The 20,047-nt window shown below is 39.9% G+C and overlaps 1 protein-coding gene across 3 annotated transcripts in view; it reads left to right on the top strand.

The window, feature by feature from the left end:
• The window catches only part of robo1 (roundabout, axon guidance receptor, homolog 1 (Drosophila)), a 240,658-nt gene that overhangs the window by 37,487 nt on the left and 183,124 nt on the right, over positions 1 to 20,047 (top strand). The window contains exon 1 of one of the 3 annotated variants that reach the window (XM_077540950.1): positions 9,878 to 10,111. The exons of 1 other annotated variant lie outside the window; for it this stretch is intronic. In XM_077540950.1, the coding sequence (XP_077397076.1) occupies positions 9,973 to 10,111 (139 nt within the window). In that variant the 5' untranslated portion in view covers positions 9,878 to 9,972. Of the gene's footprint in view, positions 1 to 9,877; positions 10,112 to 20,047 lie in introns of those variants that run through there. One more of the 3 variants, XM_077540952.1, reaches the window with a different exon arrangement.

The raw sequence follows: 20,047 nt of genomic DNA, 5'->3' as shown, positions 1-20,047 counted from the left end.
GGTGCAAAGGTGAAGGACTAGCAGGATAGGACGGCGAGATCCGCATCTCGACCTGTCCAATTGAATCACCTGTCTTTGTCTGCCTCACCCCACACTCCCCTCCCTCCCCTGCTGCACCGCCATCGGCTGCTGTACAATGAAGGCGTTGAAAGAGCCCCAGTAATGGATCTTTTCTACATCCCGCTCTGGCTAAACTACAGCTGACAGCTCTCCACTCTCATGCACACCGGCCTTTATTGTTGTCTCTCCTTCTACGGGGAAAGCTGCTTTTCTTTTTTTTCTTTTTTTTCTTTTTTTAATAAACTTGAATGCATGTCATTAGGTTTTCAGCATGTTTGCACATGCAGCTCTTTGAGTTGCTTTGCAGTGTTTGACCAGAAGTCGCAAGCATGCAAACATGCAGTGGGAGATTTTAGAAATCTAACAATGTCACTACTACAGGGGGGAACAACTGCAGTGGAATGTGGTGTCTTTAGTAAAGTAAATAAAATTAATTCAGATAAGATTTTATTTTATTTTCTTACATTATTAAATTATTCATAGTAAAAACAGTAGTCCCAATGACGGAAAATACAATTTTAATATTTTAGGAAAATTGAAGAGTCCGCTGCAAGATTGTCAGCTTCTTTTTTGGAGATTATTATTATTATTATTATTATTATTATTATTATATATTATTAGAGATTTTCTTCAGAACTTATACACAGGAAAATATAATTAAAATCAGTGTATTAATCGTGAAAATTCAGATGTTAAACCACAAGACAATTGTGCAAAAATATTCTTTTTGTAGTTACTTCATTGCAGTGCCCTCTGTTGGATCATGCGAGGTAGTGTCAGACTCTCCCTGAATGCAAATCGACTACCGAAATGACACCAAGTAAAAAAAAAAGAAGAAAGAAAGCGTCTTCTCCAATGTTTTTTTTTTTTTGTCAACATGTTTGCTTCCAGCGCGACGGCATGGCTGCCAGTTTTCCCGCCAGCATATGTTTCCACGCCAGCCGGGAGATGATTGACGCGGGAGCTGTATAAAAATGCTCGTCTGATCGCTGTTCACGCATGCGAGAAAACTCCAGGCCCGCCTCGAGGTCCAGGTCTCCCGTCGTCGCGTTTGCTCGCCCGCCCTCCGCACTCCTTCCCAAAACACTCAATCTGGTGTACAAGTACCCCCCCGCTCCCCCTCGCTCGCAGCCCCTGCCTATCTTGCGCCGCCCCCACCCGCTGCCGCGTCTTGGCACGCACACTTTTGCTCGGCTCGGAAAATTCAATCAGATGCTTAATTACATCCTAACACGGGTTCCTACCAGCTGGCTTTATTCCCCCGCTCCTGATTAAAGGGATTTGAAAAATGAAATTTACCAGCACATTTGCATACGCGCTTCTAAATGGAGGGAATTGTCTGTGTGCATTTTCCCCCCGTAGGAATTAATGGAAATTGTTCAGAACAATATTAACAATAAAACGCTTACTCGCATCTTTAATGATAAAACTCAAATGTTGTTAGGCACAAAAGGCAAATAATTGCACCAGAACTTGTTTGTTTCTTTATTTTTACACAACACACACAAATGTTTATATTTTGAGTTATTTACACAAAAACACAATTCTCTAAACAAAAATTGTTTACACAACCATCCAATTGTTTATACAAACATACAATTGTTTACATAAGCACAATTGATTACACAAAACATGTTGACATAAACACACACATTTTTAATACATTGAGGAGCATACTCACTAAAGGTTTGCGTTGCTTTTGCACGGCGCTAACCGGTAAAGATGGAGCAATCCGGGAGCGCCTAATTCACTAAACACGCGCAGATGGGGAAATCCATCACTAAGTGCGCTGCCAATCAGATTGCGCCCCGGTGCATCGGTGTTATTTGCACGTATGTAAATTAGGTATACATTTGACGAAAAATATGCCCACCCCAATGCAAATGAGACTCATTGATATATAGCGTCTAATTCACTAACGCCAGCGCTAATAGCCACAAGTAGTTTGCGTGACGCAAAAAACATTTACGGAAAGCATGTATAAACCTGCTGCAACCTCGATCCTGGGATCATGACAGCAGTGTCATTGTGCACTCTGGCTGATCACGCAGAGAGAGAGGTTGGGGCAGAAATTTTCTATGTTGGTTTAGGACACATTTGTTTACAGAAACACAATTGATTACACCAAAATGTTGTTTACATTAAAACAATTTTGCAAAACATACAATTAGAAGATTGTAGTTTATCTGCTTAAGTATCGCAACTAAAGTACATAAATTATAAAACAGTCAAAGGAAAGGCATGTTGTGTAGAATATCTGTCCTAAAAATGCCACAAAAATCCAAAAGAAAATCAAAATGGTTGCCGGATTCAATTTTTTTTACACAAACTTACAGTTGTTTATACAAACAAAAACAATGTCACTTCTAGAAGGAAATCCGCTATGAGAACTATGATATACACAAAAATGCAGTTATATACAATTGTTTACAGAAACTCAGAGCAGAAAGTTCACAATAACCTTGAGTAATGAGTAATCCAATATAGAGGAACCTTTTCCCGGAAATGTTTAGTCAAACTCTGAATTGAAGGAGCTTGACTTTGCTTGCACTCCTTGTGTGTGGCGGACACGGCAGCCGGCAACTCGGACGACGCGGCGGCTCATAAATCAGGCAAAAAAAGGATGCGCAAACACAACAGTGCTCGTATCTGGCCTGACGGATGGCATCGCGGAGGCGTAATGGGGGCCAAGTGGGGGCCTGCTCGCCAAGCCGCACTAACAAAATGGCTCCATTAATCACAGCCAGGACGACGCAGTCTTCATCATCATCATCTTCATATACATACAGTATGATGACCGTGCTACCCCCCCCCCCCCCCCTCTTCCTCGCGCTCTGAATGCGTAAATTACGTAGCAGCTCTTGGTCTGTCCCGACATCCTGTTTTGTGGACATCACAAATGTGTGAAATATCAGTTGAAAAGATGTTTATGTCTGTCTGTCCACCTGTCTGTATATCCGTCTGTCCGGCCATCTGTCTGTCCAGCCATCCTTCATCTATCCATCCATCCATCCATCCATGCATCCATCCATCCATCCATCCATCCATCCATCCATCCATCCATCCATCCATCCATCCATCCATCCATGCATCAAAAATAAGATAATTAGCATTTACTTTACAAGCTAAGCCAAATAGCATTTAAAAAGCTAGGCTAACAAGCATTTATCTCAGCTAACTCACATTTATATAACAAGCTAGGCTAACTAGCATTTATCTCTAACAAACTAAGCTAACTAGCATTTATATAACGAGTTATGCTAACTCGCATTGATCTAAAATAGCAAGCATTTACTGGTATCTAGCAAGCTAAGCTAAGTAGCATTTATGTAACAATCTAAACTAACTAGCATTTATATAACAACCTAAGTTAGCTACTGTGAAGGTATAGATTACATAGCAGTCCGTCCTGAGACCCTGTTTTCTGGACATGTCACAATAGACCTTGATATGTGAAGTTTCAGATTTCAGTCGTAAAAGATGCTACGTGAGGTCACCTGCTTGATTGGGAGATGGGGAATTGATTAAAAATTGAAACTGTTGAAATTCTGACATCACTGAAAGACTGACTCATGGACTGATGCTCAGGCTAATGGCACAGACATCACCTTTTGACGAGGAAATGAATAGCGTGCTGTAGAGCTGATGTTAGCTAGCTGGCTAGCAGTTGTGTTTTGCTAAAATACTAAATACTAAATTTATTTTAGACACCTGTGAGAAAAAAAAAACGTTTGGCTCCTACTCAGTCCCTGTCGAAGTGGGCGTAGCCACGCCGTCTTCTGTGTACAACTATTTCTGATAAATTATTTCAGATCTTTTTTCGAAAGAAAATATTTTAAAAAGTGAAGTATTTTGGGGTAGTTATATTTGGCAGCACAACCTCAAACACAAGACATTTTGTCATCGTTTCCAGTTCAGGTCAGTCAAGTTTATTTCTATAATCCATTTCTGAGTCTGAAAGGGCTTCACATGTCCACAGTTGACAAATATTAACGACATCCGCTGATCGAACCACAAGAGAGGTCAGCGATAGTCGATCACTTTCTGCTAAGTACCCTGCTGCCTATTGTTTGCAAACATCATGAAAAGGTCTTTTGAAGTTTGTATTGGGAGGAATCTCGTATTAGCAGGATTAACTGGATTAACGTGAAAGTATGTAGCACGATGCAAGAAAGAGGGATTAGTACCGCGTGCCTGATCTTATACTTTTGTATTAACATTTCTTTAGTGGTGAAGATGATGAAGGACGCTGTAATTAGTCCCATTGAAACAACAAGAGGAGGATGAGGCTGCTGGGGCCTATTGTCTGGCACAACTGCAGGGAAAGGTGTGGGGGGATGGAAGGCCTGTAGGATATAGCCCCTACCCACCCCCACTCCAACAACGTGGGGCGTCACTGCCATCTGTTGGCCGCACACATCACTGCAGCTTTTGTTGCAGACAAGGGGATGAAATTGGGGGAATTGACACTTGAACACAAGAAAACATGTAGACAATCAATAGGAGTGCGAATTCATTTAATAGATTCTATCTATCTATCTATCTATCTATCTATCTATCTATCTATCTATCTATCTATCTATCTATCTATCTATCCATCCATCCATCGCGCAGACACATTTCTAAATACGTTGTTTAATTTGTTTTTGCAATTTACTGTTCATAAGCAGCAATAATTGAACTTGGCTGCAGTCATGTGAAGCTGAAGATTCGAATGGTGTACAACACTTACCTCTAGTGGAAAGATCATATATTACATCATCAACCTCCATTGGAAACGTGACAAGATGACTAAAATGCAAGTACTGGAATTTCAAACCTAATAAAATATTTCAAATAAGAATAATTGTCAGCAATTTCTACAGACATAAAAAACATATTTGTAATTAAAAAAAACACCCCTAAAAATTACAAATCATGAATCATTTTACAGTAATTAAAGTAACTAATTCCTTGTTGAATGCTGTGCAAAATAGTCCAACATGTTTTTTTTTTCAAATTAATAAAAATAGTTAGTTACAGAGAAACTATTTAGTTTTTTAATAATTAAATAATGTCAATAGTCAAAATTACATAAATATGAAGAATTATAGTCATAGATGGCTGAAGAAATATAAAAAATTCCGGATATTCATGTCAACTCAACTAAAACAGCAGAAAATATAATTTCACATGAATGCAAATCCTCAATATTAACCTTTAATACCATTCTTGACATTGTTAAGTGCCCGTGACTTTGAATTTGTTGTCATATGCTAAAAAAAAAAAAAAAAACTCAGCCCATGTTTATTTCTTTTCAGTCTCACTGACTGTGCACTTGTAAATGAGCTCCTCTCTCTTTGTAATCATGTCGTTAGTGCAAGGTGTGCTATGCAGTCACTCACTAGGCCACACCCCTTAAAGGTACACATTCAACACACAAATATTACTCTACACACATTTATTACACACATTAAAATCGTATTTCTTCACATTCTCTTTGATTGTATTTTATGATTGAGTGTTATTTACATTATTAAAACCACACAAAAAGTGTTTTAGAGATCTGGAAAGGATGAACTCCATTTGAGTTTATTTTCATTGCGGAAATTTGATTTGATATACAAATAAATGAAGTTACGAGCTTGGTCGTGGAATGAAAGTCCATCGTAAAGAGTCAACGCTATGCTTCTAAAGCACACTCCACAAATTTGTGAATATCAAATCACAAATCAGCAACGTGAGAGTGCTGAAAGCACGCCATCTGTCCTGATTGTTTTTCTTCATAAAACTAACGAGGGAGTGGAAAAGCAGAGGCACGTTTCCCATCTACGAGATTCATAGTGGCCTGGGGTTTGCTGGCAACCGCATGTGTTGAGTCTTTGTGCCTTTTAAGTGATCACATCTCTTCTCCTTGCACACATTAACCTTCAGCCAGGTTGCCCCCCGACTCCTCGTTGATTGTAGTGGCCCACTGTGCGCGTGCGTGTCTAGGGACAATTATGAGCGCCCAATCAAACCTGCCATGCATGTCTTTGGAATGTGGGAGGAGACCGGAGTACCCGGAAGCCAGAGCCTGGACTCGAACCCGAGTCCTCAGTACTGGGAGGTGAACGTGCTAACCACTCATCCCCCCGTGCCGCCCTACAATTAACTTGCTCACAAAAATACAACTATAATAAAATATAACTATTTATTCAAAAAATTGTCTTGGAAAAACTATCACTTTCATTATATTTTAAATAATTGTGAAAAATATGGTGATGGTGATTGGAAATAATTTTTTTCTCCCAAACAGTCTATCCTCATAACATTAAAAAAATCATTTAAAAAAAAAACAAAAAAAACAAACAAAAAAAACACTTATCTTGCTTATTGATTCACCAAACGCAATGATCAGTGCACATTTTAAGCAAACTTAAAAAAAAATTTAAAAAAAGAAGACAATTATGTCATTAAAAAAAAAAATGCAAACATTCCAACTAAAATCATATTGTCTCATTTTCCTTAAATAGGTAACAACCAAAACACCTGTTTTCTGGGTTTAGTCACGTGACATTTGCGAGCAGAGCCATGATTGGTTGAGCCCAAAGGCATTGTGATGTCATTTTCAGTGGACAGCGAGTGGCAAAATGGCCGCCCCCTGAGATGGGTTAAAAACAGTTGAATTTTGCTGCTTCATTCATATTCCACAAAGACAATATTATTCCGAATGTCGTCTTTAGACTTCTGTACATGGCAAAGCTATACTGTACTTTTCTTTATTTTCATCGTGGTCCTAACACTCCTTTGTACATCATTGATTCAACAGCATTCCATTTTCTTACGCATCTGTTGTTTCTTCCTGCCATCCTCGTTGTTTCCAAGCGTGCATGCATTCACGTGTGTTCATGTGTTGGAGTGATTGAGTGAGTGAGTGTCCTGCTGCGCTCCAAGCTGCGGCCAATCCTCCGCCATGCGTGCGTCTGTGTTGCACCCGTCCAGCCTGCTGTCACGTTGAAGGCCCTTCTTTCGCTTCCTGGCAATAATCGCATCCCAAAAGATTAATCCTACTCAGTTTTTGTGTTTTAGGGGTGCTGAGGACAACACCCAAAAATTAACCCCTGGAAAATTTGCAAAATGGAACAGGAAATGGGCCATTTCAGTTGGAAGCAGCCATTTTGTCTGAATTCCAGGCCTTGTACCTTGACAACCTCCAATGAGGGAATTAGCCCCAATCTAGCAGGTTTCCTCAACAAATGGACGGCGTGAAATTGCCTTTACCATCTCATGGCGTCAAAATGTGATGATTGTGAGCCATCCAAAAAGGGAGCATCAAGACATTTTTGTGCTGCCTTGGAGGCACTCGTCGCTTGCTAAGGACATTCTACACTTGAAGAAGGGTGCACCAAGGGGACTCGGGGCGAGGATAGAGAGGGAGAGCGAGAGAAAATGAAAGGGGAGGCGCGACGTTCAGTTTCACACAGTAACCTGCACCCTCCTGCCTCCCCCACAAATGTCCGACAGCCGCAGGAAAGCAGCAATGTAACCGTAAACGCAGACTTGCTGAGCTTGTCCTTACTAAAATAGTCTTTTATGCGGTGTGTGTGTGCTTGTATGCTTGAGAGGGGCACCAATTGTAATATGAGAGAGAAGAGCGCATCAAGTGGAGATTTTACAGGCTGTTGTGCTTGCTAGCTAGACCTTCGAACATTAGATTGCTTAAAAAAAAAATCAGTCCCTGAAGATAGTTTCTCTTAGAACCATGAAATTAGGTACACGTCTATTATGAGCAGATCCACAAAAAGAAGTAATTCTGGAAAATGATACAGGAAGTCTGGCATTTTTGTTGTAAGTGGCTATTTTAGGGTCAATTTGGCTAACTTATTTGCCTCAAAGACAGATGAATCCTGTAAGTTTTGTCCGATTGCTACCAGCCCTGTTGCTAAGGGTGACGCTAAAGTGTGAGAATTTAGAGTTTTGGTCGTCAAGTGTGGTTGGACCATGAATGCAACTTCACAAAATTCACAATGACCTAATTTTAGGGATTTCTATTTGGGCCATTTTCAAAGAGAATTTTGTTTAGTTGCTACCAAACACTTGAATGACTTTCCATCATAGCGTGTAGGGCAAAGCATATAAACAAAACATGATGACTCTTCTTTAGTCAAAACAATAATAACTTGAACCGCAAGAAGTTTTTGGAAATTCAGCCCCTGAAGTCAGTTCCACTTAGCAACATTAAATTTGGTCGACATGTCTGTCATGAGTTGACCCACAAATAAGTCTCAAGAAGCCATACCTGAAATCATACAGGAAGTCTACTATTTTGGTTTAAAGGTGGCAATTTTCTGGTCATTTTGCTCAGAGGTCCTTCAAAGATGAACTTGTAATCAAGATTTTGTTTGATTGTTGCCCCATTTGAGCCACACATACTAAATGGATGAGCAATGCAAAACTGCAAAATATTGGAGATTTTGTAACTGGGTGAAGTCGGAGCAGAAGCAGGAAAGTTTGGTCACTACACTGTAAAACAGGAAACTAAGAAACGCTAACACATTTTCAACATGGCGTTTACTTGGGGGGGGGGGGGGGGGGGGGACTCCTGTTTTCTGACTTTTTTTTTTTTGGGGGGGGGGGGGGGATTTTGTTTTTTTGTGTATTTTTTTGTAATTTCTGTTTTTCTGAATATTTTTTTCAGGTTTTACTGAATATTTTTTCTGTCTTAAAAAATATTCAAAGAAACAAAATACAAGAAAAAATACTCAAAATATTCTGAAAAACAGAGAAAAAAAAAAAAAAACTGAAAAAAACACTCCAGAAAACAGAAGTTGGTGCTCTGTTTTTCTGAGTATTTAAAAATTTTTTAACCTCTGAACTCCAAGTGACTTGTTGCAGGCTGGCTAATGGTGGACACTTTTACACATGCAATACACTTCTGTAGAAACTTAACTGTTAGCTTACTAAAATCATGTTGATTGATTGACATTTTCGTATACTTAAATGCTCCACGACAAAGCTAGCTTCCATTAGAATGATAGTACACATAAATAAATAAATAAATAAATAAAACTCAGAAAAACAGAAGCTGGTGCTCTGTTTTTCAGAATAATTTTTATATAATAATTTCCCCCCATTTTTCTGAATATTTTTTTCTGTTTTTCTAAGTAATTTTTCCTGTTTTTCTGAATATTTTTTTTCCAGTTTTTCAGTTTTTTTTATGACACAAAAAAATTCAGTAAAACAGAAAAAAAGACATAAAGTAAAAAAAAAAAAAAAACACGCACAAAAGAAGACAAAGGTCCAAAAAATTAGTCAGGAAAACAAGTCAAGTGTATTCAATACGCATCTGTACTTGTGCGGCTTCTGTGTGGACGAAGCGGAAACGCCTAATGTTTCGCCCCGTGTTTACGAGCCTCTCGGAGGCACTGGAAGCGTTGCCATTTCCGACGCTCTGCTGTGTAATGTGTGATGTTCTTTCAGAGCCATTAGGGGAATTTACTGCCTGCACATTAACAGCCAGTCATACTCCTCTCAATGTGCGCGTGAGTGTGTGCACGCTGACATGATGAAAATCCATCCGAGTATGAGCATCGAGGGTGTGCCGGTGTGAAAGGACTTGCGGGATTGCTACACACGCGTCTCCTCCTCACTGTCGAGATGCTCGCTCTCAAAGTCAAGGCTGCTCTGTGGTGATTTATTTCTGACACCCGGGGGGACGAGTGACACGCACGTGCGCGTGCATGGTGGACTGCTCAACTTCCAGCATTTGCAGGATTCCTCAAAGAGGGCAAGAATTGCACCAGTGCTTTGATGTTTGCAGCCACTTTGCCCTGTGAGTGATGGATCTGATCATCAACGAGGATCAGGACTTGACTCGGGTGCCGAGTGGATCTAAAGACATGACGGCAGCTTCCGTTGAAGCCCGGTGGTGAGCTCGAGTGGGTCGGAGTCATGGCGAGACAACCGCCGCCGCCGCCGCTGCTGCTGCTGCTGCTTCTGCTGTTAATCGGGGCGCACGGTGGGGGGTGTTCGCCGGGGGACGCCCCGGGCAAGTCCAAAGGCAGCTGGAGGTGGAAAGGGGACAGGAGCCGTGAGTAACGTCGCTTTCGGCACTTTCACTGCTTCCAGAAGTTTAGGTCGCTTTTGTTGCAGTTCCCTGCATGTGTGATGATGTTGGTTGGCTCCAATGTGGATGTATGCAGTCAAGTTCACAACATTTGAATACTCTATGAATATTCTACTTTTTGGAGTACATGACTGTGGGCTTTTGTAGGATTGAAATGTATGATGGGAAGGAAATGGCGTCAAAAAAATCAAAGCACTTGAGGATAAGCGGTTCATATGATGAATGGATGAAAATGACGTCATAGGTGGGAGGAAAGTTGCAATAGTTGGAGAAATAACAGGAAAACTGTTGAAATAATATGAGAAAGTTGTTTGAAGTTCATGAGATGGAAGAGGCGCAAGTGCAAGCAAAAGGGGCCCATTTGACAAGAATAAATAGAATATGATGGGAAAGCTGTCATGAGCTGGAGGGTGGATCCCAAAGCGCAGACACAAATAAGATTTGAACTATTTATTCACATCGAGAGGCGTGGAACAAACTTGACTAGACGAGAAACAAAGAGAGTTGCACAGAGGACAGTGGTAACAGAAGTAATAATCCGACAAAGACACACGCTTCTCAGAAGGCTTATATAGACAAGGAATCGATCTGATTGGTTGTGGCTAGACATGTGGGTGACAGGACTGACATGGAATTATCTGATTGGCTGTTGACCAGGTAAAGGGATTCTTGACATCACATAATATCACATAGTCTAAAACCAGTTGAAAGATGCTAGTTACATCATTTCAAAAAAGACACTTGACCTCACGCTCATGAACCCAACTTAACAGGTCATGAGCTCAAACTGAACCCTGGCGTGACCCCAGACATGACAGAATAAAATCATTGTATGACAAAAGTAAAATGACACTGGCAAACAAAAATACATTTTTGTTAAATACCAAAGATATTTGAGTGATTGAAATTGTGGGCTTCTGTTTCGGAAAATGACATCCAGTCATTTGAACTGCTTTTAGTCTTTGACATATTATAGCAATATTTTTGATGATTAATTGAAAAGGGGATACCAAAAATACACTTTTATTCTCTAATAATGGTACATGAATCCAGAAAGAAAATTTGTAAACATCAAAATTGATTTGATGAATGTTCTTTGACAGTTGAAATGTATTTTGATTGTTACAAAAAGTAGTTTTTAATTCTTTGACGTCACCTGTAAAATTCTGTTGTCTACTGTGAAAGTTGGCTAATTTTCAGATTTTTTTCCCTTCATTTTACACTTGAAACATGATTTGCATAACGAATGTTCTCGGCGACAATTGCCGTCTTTCACGATATCGCATAAAAAAAACAAACAAAAAAAACATTGCTTGAAAAGGCATATACAGCCTCTGAATTTGCAGTTTTTTATACTTACACTTTTTTAAAAAAAAACAAAAAATATGGAATATCTCAAAAACTAGAATCAATTTGGAAAGAATCATGTTATTTTTGAAAAATTTCTTGCAACCAAATTGTGTGTTGGCCACTGCTATGAACTTTGACATTTTCCGTAAATTGTAATCATTATGTCACAATAATGCTGTAAAACAGTCATACAATTATAAGAAAAAATAATAATAATTTAGTGACAATAGTTGGACTATCATGAGAAAACATCAGTACAATTGTAGAATGTTGAAAAATAGTTGGGAAATTAGACTTTAAATCGCAAGTCACAACAAATGTGGAAAAATGTTTTACTATTATGCAAGGAATTCTGAGAAAAAAAGTTGGATTTTGGGGAGACTTCATCAAAAATGTTGCAAAATCTCATCAGCAAAACATTTTTGACGGTACTATAAGTTGAAATTGTAACTTTTGTTTTGCATTATTCCACCATTATGAGAAAAACACGCATGTAATGACTCAACAGATGAATGTCATTCGCATTCCTTTCAATGTTGATATGAGATGTGAGAGATTTGAGTTACTTTGGCTTTTTCTTGAGCTTTTCTAATTCTGTATTTATCATTCCATTGTGCAGGTGTACCTAATAAGTTGTCTTCTTTTACTTTTTGCACTTGCGAACGGCATCCCTCAGGGTCTCATTGTCCGTGTCTTATTGATGAGATTTGGTGTTTGCTGTCAGCCGTCACGTATGCTGACCCGCGATTGCTCACCGCGAGAAAGGAGCGGTCGCCGCCGCCGCCGCCGTCCCCTGGCTAGCTGCTGACAGCTAATGGGATTGTTTGGCAGCACTCCACTCTTCTTTGAGTGATGAAGCGGCGAGTGCGTGGCTGTGTATGCGTGCGTGCGTCCCCCCTGTGTCCGTCCGTCCCCTGCGCGGAGGTTAAAGGGACGCGGTGGTCTTGATGCCCTTCCAAGATTAAATGAGTCCGGCGGCGAGTCCAGCTGAGCAACTCAAGGAGATGTGACGCTTGTTTTTTTTTTTTTGTGGACGTAAAGTGACTTGCATTCTAGTTTTTTTATTTTATTTATTTATTTATTTATTGCAATGTGTTACTATTTTTGGAGTGTGTTCCTGTTCCTGTTCTCGATGTGCCTTTTCCCAGTTGCAATGTGGTACAGTGAAAGCAGAATTTTGGGGCCACTTACAAGTCTTGTTACTGTTTTCCGAAGTGATTTTCTTGTTGGTTTGCAGTCCTCTTTGTGTTCCTGTTCCTGCTGCATTTACGGTTCGGGATTGTGAGGCCATTAATTTAACCCGCAAATTTCCCCTGTCATTGTACGGACTCGTGAAAATGGTTGTTGGTTTTTTGGGAGTAAGTTCCTCAGTGCATTCCTGTTCCTGTGTTGAGTCCAGGGATTATGAACTAGATCTTTGGTACTTAGTAGGGGTGTCAGACGATTTTTATTATTATTATTTTTTTATTTAAATTAATCGTATGACTTCAATAGTTAACTCACAATTAATCACACATTTAATATCTGGTCTAAATGTACAATAAAATGTACATTTCCCCTAAGTTTTCATACTTTTAAAAGTGGGCTGGGGGAGGACACTTAAACTAATAAAAAATGAAATATGGCTGGATGTTTTACTCATTGATACAGTAATTTCATAGTAATTCATAAAATTGAAATAAAAAAAATAAAAATACATAATGTACTGTGAACAAGTGTGATATTGATTTGTGTTGAGGTTATTTTTCTGCCACTAGATGGCATAATTGCATTTGTAAGACGTTGGTGACGGAACAGTGCAGCTATTTAATCATTAACATGAACTTGTGAAAGTCTGCACATTTTTAAAATTCAAAAATACAACTTGACCTCATCCAGCCATCCATTCATTTTCTTAACCGCTTATTCCTCACAAGAGTCACTGGGATGCTGGAGCCTATCCCAGCTGGCTTCGGGCAGTAGGCATGGCACACCCTGAACTGGTTGCCAGCCAATCGCAGAACTTGACCCCAGTCTTTCCAAATAAGGCTCGTTCAAAAATGAGTAGCATTAAAGGAACTTTAAATTAACTCAAAATTAACGCACAAATTTTGACATCCCTCGCACGTAGTAACAGTTCTTCTGCCTGACCCTCGGATGTGGCCCTCAACTGCTTTTACTGAGGACATGTGGACGTTCTCCACCGGTGGTCCATTTGAGAGAGCGTCATTTCTTGAACCCTCACCTCCCACCTGCACGAACACGCACTTTGGATTAGCAAGCAGCACAGTCACAGGTACGCCACGTGTCTGCGTAATGCGACCCAGATGGCCGTCGCACGCCTGCCGCAAAGGCAAATCCACGGACCATTAGGCACATTTACGTGGACTCAAGTCTTGGGACGATGCGGTTGTGCTTGGATTGATTACAGTAGAATTGCTGAGTTGGGTTGTTGAGCTCAAAATAGCTCCGATCAGTTTGGGACACTTGAAATTGCAGAAAATTTAGGATAATGATATATATTTTTTTCATATTCTGATTTTGTCATTTAGAGGTTTATTTGAAAGCAAAAATGTATCAGATCTGATTTTATTTTTTTTTAACTTAGCTTGTGTGAGATATTCAGACACGCACGCACACACAAACGTCCTGCATATGAACTCGGAGCAAACATAAAAAAATGTGCATGTGTGTGCGCAACCAAGTCCTGGTGGGAACTGTGCACACAACAGATAAATAAAACATCTTCTATTTTTAGTCTTGGCCACTTTGACGCTCGACTTTTTTTTTTTTTTTTTTTTTTTTTAATTCTCCTCCAGTGGAAGAAATTGCTCGCTGCATACACACGAGCAGACTTGGTCTGGTGGCAATCAGTGCAATCTGCTTGGCTGCTTTTCTTTTGCTTCCGTGGGCCCTGACATCGTCTCTCGCTGATGGATGAGGCAGATTATAGGATTAGCGGCCGACTGACTCGGCTACGGATGCTAATAGAAGCCACGGCAAGGTGGCCGGATGCCTCTGATGAGTTCATCAAAGTGCGCGAGGCCTCGACGGAAACTGCCAGAAAAGTCCAAATAGAAGAAAGGAGCCAACAAGTGGAACTCTACTTGGGGACAAACATGCCAAACAATATCTAAAATCAACTCTGTACTTCCATATTGGCCAAACATTAGGTACACCCTGGATTCTGCTGTGTAGGCGTCCCCAATGGGGCGGCCATATTGGCCAAAGCCATTAGGTACAGCCCGATTCTAGTGTGCAGGCATCCGCATTGGGGCGGCCATATTAACCAAAATATTAGGTACACCCCACTTCATGTGTGTAGCCGTACCCAATGAGGCGGCCATCTTGGCCAAAATATTAGGGACACCCCGGATCTTGTTTGTAGGTGTACCTAATGCGGTGTCCTAAATGGCCAAAATATTAGGTACATCCCAGTTACAAGTATCGTGTGCTTACATGTAAACGTACACTAAAAGTGTGTGTTCATTTTGATTGAAAATTTGACATTTTCAAAAGTAAAAAAAAAACAAAAAAAACCTGCAGCTTCCACATTTTTTTTGACTGATTCAAGCCATTCCAAATTCAACAACATTCAACAACTCATTCCAGGTTATTGTGTATCATTCAATGTAATTCAAAATCACTGCACATTTCCAAATCATTTTTCTTTCAGCCTCTCTGCCTTCACATGCAATTTTCCCAGAAATTGCTTTCTCTAGTTTTCAAGTGCATTCTTATTCTTTAACAAAACACTTAACCAAACTCATGACAATGAGCCAAAGTATGGGTGTATTTCACTTTTCAGTTCAATACATTTGTTTTAAACATTCATTTTGAAGCATCAAAGTTTTTCCTAAGTTGATGAATAACTGTGATTAATAATCATGAACATTTTGGCCTTAAATCATGCCGTCCGATTTCCAACATCTCTCAGCAGTCTCTCCTTTTAATTCTATTTATTTTCACCCTCATATGACAGCTAGGAATGTCGAAATGTTATTTAAAACATCACATGTACAGTCAATAACGATTTTTATGAGGGTTTTGTGGAACTTTAAGCCTGGAGGAGATTAATTCACTTGACATTAGTTCCAATGGGGAAAAATGTCTCTGAGGTCGATCAGCGTGGCGGAACGTATTGCGTTCATCACTTTGTACTCCAAGAGATATGAAGTCAAAATTTGATCCGATATATGGCAACAGTGACGTTTCCGTCACGGGTTGGATGGATTCAACTAATGAACTGCCGATCGAGTCCCGCTGCTTTGGCGAGAAGCGCAGATGGAGTCCAGACGTTCGCTCGCTCGCTCGCTCGCCACCGCAAGTCAAAAGCAGCCCAAAAGAAGCTCAAAGAAGCTAACGCTCTGCTGCCTTTCAGAAATGCTTGATGACCAGGATGGATGATGTCAATATTGGGGGGCAGGTTGGCTCTGTACGGCCCGCCTCCAAAAACCAGCCCCAACCACATTTTTTTCCATCAGGAAATATATAACACTTGATAATATTGGGCTTTACATTAATGACATAACTAAATAGATGTAAAAAGAATTAAAATGTTTTTATCAGTCTTTCCATCACTTCAATTAAGCTTTATTTATGTATTTATTTATTTATTTATTTATTTTTATTTAACTAAATTGGAAAACAAACCTTTTGGAAATACAGTCAAACCTCGGTTTTCGAACGCTTCTGTTCTCAACCAAATCGGTTTTCAACCAGAAAATTTGAGAATTTTACGTCTCAGAACTCATGCAAAAATTCGGCTCTCAACAAAACTGAAAAAAAAAGCCGAGCGTACCTGAACGCGACTCACTCGGGAGCCGAGCTAACTCGAATGCCCAGGATGCTTCCTCCGTAGCACATTCGTGTTCAAAGTTCGTTTGGAGCAGACCTGTTCATTGTTATTTATGCAAATCTTTTTTTTTAGTTTTGCATCGTGTATTAGGCCCTAATCATGGGTCCAAAGAAAGCAGGTGGAAGTGGTAAAGCTGGTGAAGAAAAGAGGAAGGTAGTGCGCAGACCTATTGAATTTAAAAAAGAAATGTTTGCATTTTGTTTGTTTGCTTTTTTTCATCATTTTAGATAGGATATCTATCTAGCTATTTCTACCCTTTTTTTATTTATGGTAAACAGTATACAGTGCAGTTTATGGTGTAATATAATAAAAAAAAAAACTTGGAAAAAGTTAAAAAAAACGGATTAAGATTATTTACATTAATTATAATGGGAAAATTTGTTTCGGATTTCGAACAAATCGCTTTTATAACAGCCTTCTGGAACGGATTATGTTCGAAAACCGAGGTTTGACTGTATCTGTCTCATAGGGCTTTTGTCATCACATCATCCTTTTCAGTTGAGAGACGCGCCTTTTGTTGACAAACATCACAAAAATCTCTGGAATCCGATTGTGTTTGTAGTCGTCAGGTTATTGTGAACAACTTGAATTCTTTTGAACTTTATTGCTAACATTTTTTATCTAAGTAAATTGAAGAGGCGTGAGCGGAGAGAAAAAAAAAGTGAGAATGTAGGTTAGACCAAGATAAATGTTGACGCACGCTTAACGCTCTCGCCCCTTCTGGCAAGAAAAATAACATTGAGGTTTCTTTCACGCCATTGTTCCAAAGAATTAAAAGCACATCAGCACATTTTCACGCTCACGTTTGACAGAATGAGTTCAATTTGTTTTTCTTGCTGATCAGACAGTCTGACATACGCAGCGTCAGGATGGACGGATGGACGCACGAAGGCAGGCAGGCAGGCAGGCGTCATTGTCCTGCAAGCACCTTGGCGAGCAGACGGCGTGCCGGCGATGAGGTGATAATTACAGGGCGAGTCGTCACGCACGCACCGGGCCGCCCGCCGTCTGAATGCTGAGGAGGCGTCGCGCCTCACATGGGAAAATGGCAAACGGCAGCAGGGACGTTTGACTTCATGGGACGAACTTACTGTGACAGCACCTTGATCCAATTACAAAAGATTTTTTTCATTTGTTTTCAAGTCAGCGTATCGTCTCCATGCTTTGATGCCATACATGCAGTCCTCTGGTTGAACCTTCAATCAAATGATGGATGAAGTCAATCGGTGCATATTCGCAAATTTGACTATATACCCACTGCCAAAACAAATGTGAATTGAGGATTTTTAGTATCAATCAAACCTTCAATCAAACTATATTTACCAGTCTATGGCAACTTTCATACATTAAAATGCAATTCATGGTGCTAAACAATTAAAACCTCCAACCTCCATAATACAATAAAAAATTAAAAAAAAAAAAAAATCCCCCCCCCCCCCCCACACACACGTACAAAAAAAAAAAAAAAAAAAAAAAAAAAAAAAAAAAAAAAAACATGGCGGGGCACAGAGAAACCATGTGAGGAAAAGCACCCAGGAAACATGAGCTAAAACCTAAAAGACAACAAAATAAAAAAGTTAAAGGTTAAAAGAAAACCGAATAAAAGGCAAAAACAAAGCTACAAAACAATAGCATAAAAGGATCAAGGAACCAAGAAAATTAATAAAAGGGGTTAAAAAGATCATTTAAATTCCAACCTAAAAAAAAAAGTGTGTCTTGAGCCTCCTCTTAAATATATCAATAGTGGGGCAATCCCTCCTGGGTGTGGTTGCGATGACCCTGGGAGCATTTTTTATTTTATTTTTTTTCCAAATGAATAGTGTAATTGCAAATCCACAACAGTAGGTGGCAGTGGCGATTTTTTTTTTCCTTTTATTTCAGGCAAATGATGCACTTCAAGTCTTTGGTGTTATGGACTAAAAGTTATTAATAAGTTGATCCATAGTGTATTTCTTTTTGATGGTTTGCACACAGCACCGGGTTACGGTGAGGTTACATGTGTGCTGCAGCTTCCCCACTAACTTGACATCAAGTGAGATTTTTGTTGTGCTTGAACACAATCGTGGTGCAGGATCTGCTGCTGAACATGGAGCAGCGAGGGGCCCGTTTGGCATGATTAGCTCATGCGAGGATGCTAATCAGCGCTAATGAAGAGCGACAATGGAGCCGAGCACTTTCCAGCTAAAAAGTCAACCCTCCAATTAATGTGATAATTACTTGGAATGAGACAGCCTTCAAATCTGCCGGTTGCCACGGTAACCCTAGATCAAAACTTACAATCGTGGTGGACTCTCCGGGACAATTTTTTACAATACGTGATCATTTGACACTAAAACAACAGCTTCCATCATGTTGATGCCATGTTATGATAATGAGATGGGAGGAGTCTGGCATGACAACAGAGGAGCGTGCTCATTTTCAGGGTCTGTTGTACACCTTTTATTGTGTTAGCATTAGTGTCGTGCTACTGCTAACATAAGTCAAGTCTCAATGTTTAGTGCAATCCATAATGAGACATTTAATCTACAGGTAGGAGGAGCTCATGTTGTGTTAGCACTAGCGTTGCTAATGTATAATGAGGGCGTTTAGCTTGTAACTTCAAATGTTGTTGATGCTTTATTTGATTGTGGTAATGGAATGTGAGCTTTGTCGTTGCCATGGTGACCCTGGATCACTGGCTTTCAGGTTCTGTTGCATTGGTGGACCAGCCAGGACAGATCTGTGTTGTTGGCATTGCCTGTACAAACATTGCATGGACGAGTTTAGCGCTTTGATTTAGTGACTTTTTCAAGCTTTTGACCATGTTTTTGCTAGCTAACGTTTACCAAGTGCAAATGCAAAAGTGAGAGCAAATAAGTCCATCTTTTGATATCAAGTCATCATCAGAAAGACTTTCAATCTACAGTAATGGAGAGCGAGTGTAGCAGGATAAAAGTGCAAAAAAAAAAAAAAAAAAAAATGCAGTCCAGACCGCTTGAAGGCGGCGATATTATCTCCAGATGTGTGACACTGGCCTCAATGCCCGCCCCCTCCTCCGTCTGCAGGGCCTCTCCCAAGGCATGGCTTTGAATTCGGTGCAATCAAGTTTTAACGACTGAAATGAAACATGTTTTAATCTTTTATTGACACGACGTCACCTTTTTTCATATTCTATCCGCTTGGATCAATATTTAAATTTTGGCAGTTTGTGTGTTGAATGTTTGCTTACAAGTTACAGTGTGTCAATGTTGAAGAGAACAAAAAAAAATGCAACATTTACAAGTACGTAATTTTCCAGCTCATTATTGGCACCATTCCGCAAATCGCTTGACTTCGCTTCGACTGTACCCGCTCAATAAACAAACCTTACTGCCTGCATTTCTGGGGTGATTTATTTGGCGATTTAAGGCACAAAAGTCCTGCGCTTAATTTTTGACAGCTTTTAATTACCATCTGCTTTAAAGATTAAACAAGTGCTTGACAAATGTGTTTCTCTTCCTAACGTAATTGCCGGTTGAGGTTCCATTTCAGATGTTTGCTATTAAGCTCCATCAAAATGGTGGTTTTGATGTGAACTTCATGGAACATACCCGGCAGTCTCATCACTGTTGTGGGTTCGCTCCACCTTGTAATTAATAGTTGAATCATTCTTTTGCTCTCATGCTGTAATGACTCATGTTTACATGTGTTTAGCTGTGATCATTTTTGATTCATTGAGGAATTGGGATCAAATC

This window comes from Festucalex cinctus, chromosome 13, assembly GCF_051991245.1.
Source record: "Festucalex cinctus isolate MCC-2025b chromosome 13, RoL_Fcin_1.0, whole genome shotgun sequence".
NCBI lineage: Eukaryota > Metazoa > Chordata > Actinopteri > Syngnathiformes > Syngnathidae > Festucalex > Festucalex cinctus.
The sequence above is the reverse complement of the archived record's forward strand: the minus strand, read 5'-3'. Positions and strand labels throughout refer to the sequence as shown.